The sequence below is a fragment of the Ranitomeya imitator genome, chromosome 4, assembly GCF_032444005.1.
Source record: "Ranitomeya imitator isolate aRanImi1 chromosome 4, aRanImi1.pri, whole genome shotgun sequence".
In the NCBI taxonomy this organism is placed as follows: Eukaryota; Metazoa; Chordata; class Amphibia; order Anura; family Dendrobatidae; genus Ranitomeya; species Ranitomeya imitator.
This window is the reverse complement of record NC_091285.1, coordinates 710004867-710012491: the sequence shown is the minus strand read 5'-3', so window position 1 is coordinate 710012491 and position 7625 is coordinate 710004867. Positions and strand designations below refer to the sequence as shown.

Below are 7625 nucleotides of genomic sequence, written 5' to 3'. Positions count from 1 at the left end.
AGAAACACGCCCAGCCACCAGAGGAAGTCCATGGATAGAACCAGCCGAAGTACCATTCATGACCACAGGAGGGAGCCCGACAACAGAATTCACAACAGATTAGGGCTTGCGGTCAGCAGTGCTCCCACATCCCAGAGCTCGTCCTGTATGAGGTTTAACTATCAGGTCATTCCTGGTGCTCCTAACCACCAGGTCACAACACTCTGCCTATACTGGGTCCGATCTAACCTCCACTCGTGAAAACGGAGGTCGATGCGGGTAGATACAGAAATAAGCTTGTCCAGTGTGGCGGGTATCTCCCTGGTGGCCAAGGCGTCCTTCACGTGGTCTGCCAGTCCCTTCCAGAACACCGGAATTAGAACTTTGTCTGGCCACTATAACTCTGAAGCTAGAGTCCGGAACTGGACGGCAAACTGGCTGACCACGGACGAGCCCTGAGTAACAGTCAACAACTGGAGGGCGGTATCGTGGGTTACGAGGGGTCCTAAAAAGACCTGCTTCAGAGCGTCCAGAAAGAGAGGAGCACTCTGTACCACACGATCATCACGCTCCCAAAGTGGCGTTGCCCACTCCAACGCCCTGCCCGACAAGAGAGATAGAATAAATCCCACTTTCGCCCATTCCATAGGGAAACGTGACGCCAGGAGCTCGAGGTGTATGGAGCACTGGCTCACGAATCCGCGACATTGTTTACTGTCACCAGCAAACTTGTCAGGAAGCGGGAGACGAGATAAAGTCAGAGCAGGGGTGGCAGCGGACAAAATCGCTGCGGCTACACTTGCAGCCTGAACAGCGACAGCAGTGACATCCACAGCTGAGGTTGAAAGCTCTAGAGCCGCCAACCTTCCCTCCAGCTGCTGGATGTACCGCTGTAAATGCTGATCGTCTGCCATTTACTAGCCAGACCCTGGTGCTAGTGTTCTGTTAGGACTGGCGGAATGCACCAAGTATAATTTTAAACAATATTAGGTGCGTTCGCAGTCCGAGGTCCTCCGTGCAGGTGAAAACCTGCTGCTAGTAAATGGCAGCGCTATATGGCGGTGGAAGCGAACCCTGTTAAGCGACAGGACCGCAATACCGCACTGAAGAGCACAAGCTAAGAGTCACCGAACTCAATCCCAAGACACGGGGTTGAAGTCTGTTCAGACTAATTCCGCACAACACCGCAACTGTGTTTATTAGGTAACTAATAGAAATAGTTTTAGAGCAACGAAGTGCGTACTGTGCCGTGCTGGCAGACACCACCAAACACCCAGACGTGGGTTAGGAAGCGCACTACTGGTGCGTGGCGCCGCACTGGCGGTCAAAGCAATGGACGCTGATTCGTGTGTAACACGTTGTGAGGATAGTCGGGCGCTAGATAGCAGCCATACACCTGACGCGATCAATCATACAATAGGGTGGGTTATTTAAAGGACGACTTGCACTCATCAACATACACACATATACAATTGTACACTAGCGCATGGCCGTGCGGTCATGCGAAGCTTATATAGCTGCAGTACGTATAGGACCTTCCAAAAAAGGACCAATGGGAAGCTGCCACAGAAGTTTATCTGATATAACTATAAAAAACAAAATAAATCAGACCTAAAAGATAACTTTTATTCAACTCCCTTAAAAACTCAAAACAAGGTCTCAAAAAGATTAATACCAATTGGTGAGAGGATCAGACAGAATGTTTAGGGGTGTATGATAGTCATACACACAGATGCACACAATACCTGATGGCATGCAGTCTAAATTATATGAGCTGATCAGAGCCCCCCATATCTCTAATCCCTTCATCAACCCCTACTCCACCTGTAAGGGGGGAAAAGCTTACTGCTAGATAAGGTATAAAAATCAATAAATCATATAATTTACAGAGCAGATGACATTTTGCTCTTGAGCTTTTTAAATTCCTGCTTAACATCTCTATTACTCAAACTGTAAATTATAGGATTGAGGAGCGGGGTTATAACTGTGTAGAGCATGGAAAATAATTTCTTTATATTTCCAGTATTTGGAAATAAATAGATAATAAAAAGTGACCCGTAATATAAGGACACCACAACCAGGTGAGAGCTACAGGTGGAGAAGGTCTTCTTTCGTCCGGTTTCAGAGGGGATCTTCAGTATGGTGATGATAATATAGGCATAAGAAATTATAATGACAGTAAAGGGGCAAAGACCTAATGGTACCGCCAATATCATGTCTTCTATTTTCATGAAGAAGGTGTCTGAGCAGGAAAGTTCAAGTATTGGATCTAAATCGCAGAAGAAATGGTCAATGACGTTTGGTCCACAGAACCACAAATAACTCATGGCTATGAAAAAAGCCAATATAACAGCAATCATCATCACCCAACACAAGAGAACGGCTTTTAAACAAAATGTGAGAGTCATCACTGAGGTGTAATGTAGAGGGTGACAGATGGCCTGATACCGGTCATAGGACATCAAGGTCAGGAGAAGAGTTTCCAAAGTTTCTGAGGCTAAAAAGAAATAAAATTGTATCAAACACCCAATAAAGGACACAGAACTTCCTTCATACAGCACAATGTGGAGCATGATGGGTACGATGGTGGTGGAGAGAAGAATATCGGAGAAGGAGAGTTGTGTGAGGAAGAAGTACATGGGAGAGTGGAGCGATCGGCTGGAGGACACCACCAGAATGATCAGGAGGTTTCCACATATAGTCACACAGTAGATGATCAGGAGGAGAAGAAAGAAAGAAATCCTAAAACCTTGTAAATTCTGGAATCCTAAGAGCACAATATCAGTCACTCTGTTGGAATTGCTGGGCTGCATATTGTGGACGATGAATGTTTCTAACAAAGTTAAGAAACTAAAAGAGAAATGAATCAAATGTTTATCTCATTACGCAGGAAATGAATACGGCTTCATTTTGCATAGTAAAGAAAATGATGAAGGGATGAAGATCTTGATTCTTCTTTGTGTAGCACAGCAAAAACATTTCTTCTTGTCTGAGAATACACCGACATCAGATTATTATTATGCCTCCCATTTATAGAGGAAATCTTACAAGCATGCCGAGACAAAGCCGGGGAGACCTGACTAATGGCCCCTGGTGGGAACAGTCACAGGTTTTTTTTTTAATATTGCTTATAAAGATTTAGAAAACTTAAAAGAATTAGGAAATGTTTCCAGATATTAGATAAAATCCTTGCCTCTTTTATATTATAATTCTAATGTGTTATTAGTAGTGTTGAGCGATACCGTTCCATTATTTGAAAGTATCGGAATCGGATGGTATTGGCCGATATCTGAAAAATATCGGATATCGCCGATACCGATATCCGATACCAATACAAGTCAATGGGACACAAATATCGGAAGGTATCTTCTATGGTTCCAGGGTCTGAAGGAGAGGAAACTCTCCTTCAGGCCCTGGGATCCATATTAATGTGTAAAATAAAGAATAAAAATAAAAAATATTGATATACTTACCCTTCGACGGGCCCTGGTTGTCACCGCTGCAATCGCCTCTCCTTCAGACCCTGGGAACCATAGAGGATACCTTCCGATATTTGTGTCCCATTGACTTGTATTGGTATCGGATATCGGTATCGGCGATATCCGATATTTTTCGGATATCGGCCGATACCATCCGATACCGATACTTTCAAATATCGGATGGTATCGCTCAACACTAGTTATTAGTTATCATTAGTAAGTACAATTAGTTGACACAATAATAATTAATTCATAAATCTTTATGTATAAATATTCTTACTCTATTAACCCCTTTACCCCCAAGGGTGGTTTGCACGTTATGGACCGGGCCAATTTTTACAATTCTGACCACTGTCCCTTTGTGAGGTTATAACTCTGAAACGCTTCAACGGATCCCAGTGATTCTGACAATGTTTTCTCATGACATATTGTACTTCATGAAAGTGTTAAAATTTCTTTGATATTACCTGCGTTTATTTGTGAAAAAAATAGAAATTTGGTGAAAATGTTGAAAATTTTGCAATTTTCCAACTTTGAATTTTTATGCAATTAAATCACAGAGATACAGTGGGGCAAAAAAGTATTTAGTCAGTCAGCAATAGTGCAAGTTCCACCACTTAAAAAGATGAGAGGCGTCTGTAATTTACATCATAGGTAGACCTCAACTATGGGAGACAAACTGAGAAAAAAAAATCCAGAAAATCACATTGTCTGTTTTTTTATCATTTTTTTTGCATATTATGGTGGAAAATAAGTATTTGGTCAGAAACAAACAATCAAGATTTCTGGCTCTCACAGACCTGTAATTTCTTCTTTAAGAGTCTCCTCTTTCCTCCACTCATTACCTGTAGTAATGGCACCTGTTTAAACTTGTTATCAGTATAAAAAGACACCTGTGCACACCCTCAAACAGTCTGACTCCAAACTCCACTATGGTGAAGACCAAAGAGCTGTCAAAGGACACCAGAAACAAAATTGTAGCCCTGCACCAGGCTGGGAGGACTGAATCTGCAATAGCCAACCAGCTTGGAGTGAAGAAATCAACAGTGGGAGCAATAATTAGAAAATGGGAGACATACAAGACCACTGATTATCTCCCTCGATCTGGGGCTCCATGCAAAATCCCACCCCGTGGGGTCAGAATGATCACAAGAACGGTGAGCAAAAATCCCAGAACCACGCGGGGGGACCTAGTGAATGAACTGCAGAGAGCTGGGACCAATGTAACAAGGCCTACCATAAGTAACACACTACGCCACCATGGACTCAGATCCTGCAGTGCCAGACGTGTCCCACTGCTTAAGCCAGTACATGTCCGGGCCCGTCTGAAGTTTGCTAGAGAGCATTTGGATGATCCAGAGGAGTTTTGGGAGAATGTCCTATGGTCTGATGAAACCAAACTGGAACTGTTTGGTAGAAACACAACTTGTCGTGTTTGGAGGAAAAAGAATACTGAGTTGCATCCATCAAACACCATACCTACTGTAAAGCATGGTGGTGGAAACATCATGCTTTGGGGCTGTTTCTCTGCAAAGGGGCCAGGATGACTGATCCGGGTACATGAAAGAATGAATGGGGCCATGTATCGTGAGATTTTGAGTGCAAACCTCCTTCCATCAGCAAGGGCATTGAAGATGAAACGTGGCTGGGTCTTTCAACATGACAATGATCCAAAGCACACCGCCAGGGCAACGAAGGAGTGGCTTCGTAAGAAGCATTTCAAGGTCCTTGAGTGGCCTAGCCAGTCTCCAGATCTCAACCCTATAGAAAACCTTTGGAGGGAGTTGAAAGTCCGTGTTGCCAAGCGAAAAGCCAAAAACATCACTGCTCTACAGGAGATCTGCATGGAGGAATGGGCCAACATACCAACAACAGTGTGTGGCAACCTTGTGAAGACTTACAGAAAACGTTTGACCTCTGTCATTGCCAACAAAGGATATATTACAAAGTATTGAGATGAAATTTTGTTTCTGACCAAATACTTATTTTCCACCATAATATGCAAATAAATTGTTAAAAAAACAGACTGTGATTTTCTGGATTTTTTTTTTCTCAGTTTGTCTCCCATAGTTGAGGTCTACCTATGATGTAAATTACAGACGCCTCTCATCTTTTTAAGTGGTGGAACTTGCACTATTGCTGACTGACTAAATACTTTTTTGCCCCACTGTATGTCACACAAAATACTTAATAAGTAACATATCCCACATGTCTACTTTACATCAGCACAATTTTGGAACCAATTTTTTTTTTTGTTAGGGAGTTATAAGGGTTAAAAGTTGACCAGCAATTTCTCATTTTTACAACACCATTTTTTTTAGGGACCACATCTCATTTGAAGTCATTTTGAGGGGTCTATATGATAGAAAATACCCAAGTGTAACACCATTCTAAAAACTGCACCCCTCAAGGTGCTCAAAACCATATTCAAGAAGTTTATTAACCCTTCTGGTGCTTCACAGGAATTTTTGGAATGTTTAAATAAAATGAACATTTAACTTTTTTCACAAAAAAATTATTTCAGCTCCAATTTGTTTTATTTTACCAAGGGTAACAGGAGAAAGTGGACCACAAAAGTTGTTGTACTATTTGTCCTGAGTACGCCGATACCCATATATGGGGGTAAACCACTGTTTGGGCGTATGACAGAGCTCGGAAGCGAAGGAGCGGCATTTGACTTTTCAATGCAAAATTGACAGGAATTGAGATGGGACACCATGTTGCGTTTGGAGAGCCACTGATGTGCCTAAACATTGAAACCCCCCACAAGTGACACCATTTTGGAAAGTAGACCCCCTACGGAACTTATCTGGAGGTGTGGTGAGCACTTTGACCCACCAAGTGCTTCACAGAAGTTTATAATGCAGAACCGTAAAAATAAAAAATCATATTTTTTCACAAAAATGATATTTTCGCCCCCAATTTTTTATTTTCCCAAGGGTAAGAGAAGAAATTGGACCACAAAAGTTGTGGTACAATTTGTCCTGAGTACGCTGATACCCCATATGTGGGGGTAAACCACTGTTTGGGCACATGGGAGAGCTCGGAAGGGAAGGAGCGCCATTTGACTTTTCAATGCAAAATTGACAGGAATTGAGATGGGACGCCATGTTGCGTTTGGAGAGCCACTGATGTGCCTAAACATTGAAACCCCCCACAAGTGACACCATTTTGGAAAGTAGACCCCCTAAGGAGTTTATCTAGATGTTATTTGAGCGCTTTGAACCACCAAGAGCTTCACAGAAGTTTATAATGGAGAGCCGTAAAAATAAAACAAAAATTTTTTCCCACAAAATTATTTTTTAGCCTCCAGTTTTGTATTTTCCCGAGGGTAACAGGAGAAATTGGACCCCAAAATTTGTTATCCAATTTGTCCTGAGTGCGCTGATACCCTATATATGGGGGGGAAATACTGTTTGGCCGCATGGGAGGGCTCGGAAGGGAAGGAGCGCCATTTGGAATGCAGACTTAGATAGAATGGTCTGCGGGTGTCACATTGCGTTTGCAGAGCCCCTAATGTACCTAAACAGTAGAAACCCCCCACAAGTGACACCATTTTGGAAAGTAGACCCTCTAAGGAACTTATCTAGATGTATGGTGAGCGCTTTGATCCACCAAGGGCTTCACAGAAGTTTATAATACAGAGCCATAAAAATGAAACAAAAAATTTTTCCAACAAAAATTATTTTTTAGCCCCCAGTTTTGTATTTTTCCAAGGGTAACAGGAGAAATTGGACCCCAAAATTTGTTGTCCAATTTGTCCTGAGTGCGCTGATACCCCATATGTGGGGGGAACCACTGATGGGGGGCATGGGAGGGCTAGGAAGGGAAAGAGCTCCATTTGGAATGCTGACTTAGATTAAATGGTCTGCAGATGTCACATTGCATTTGCAGAGCCCCTAATGTACCTAAACAGTAGAAACCCCCCACAAGTGACCCCATATTGGAAACTAGACCCCGAAGGAACTTATCTAGTAGTGTTGTGAGAGCTTTGAACCCCCAATTGTTTCACTACAGTTTGTAACACAGAGCCGTGAAAAAAAAAAAATCTTTCCCCAAAAAATTATTTTTTAGCCCTCAGTTTTATATTTTCCCGAGGGAAAGTGGAGAAATTCGACCCCAAAAGTTGTTGTCCTATTTGTCCTGAGTACGCTAATACCCCATATG

At 42.5% G+C, this 7625-nt stretch overlaps 1 protein-coding gene across 1 annotated transcript; it reads right to left on the bottom strand.

The window, feature by feature from the left end:
* Positions 1-1862: 1862 nt before the first annotated feature.
* Positions 1863-2823, bottom strand: LOC138674865 (olfactory receptor 11L1-like). Its single transcript, XM_069762685.1, has one exon. It carries the CDS (start codon positions 2790-2792, stop codon positions 1863-1865), a length of 930 nt encoding a protein of 309 aa, XP_069618786.1. The 5' UTR covers positions 2793-2823.
* Positions 2824-7625: the final 4802 nt, after the last annotated feature.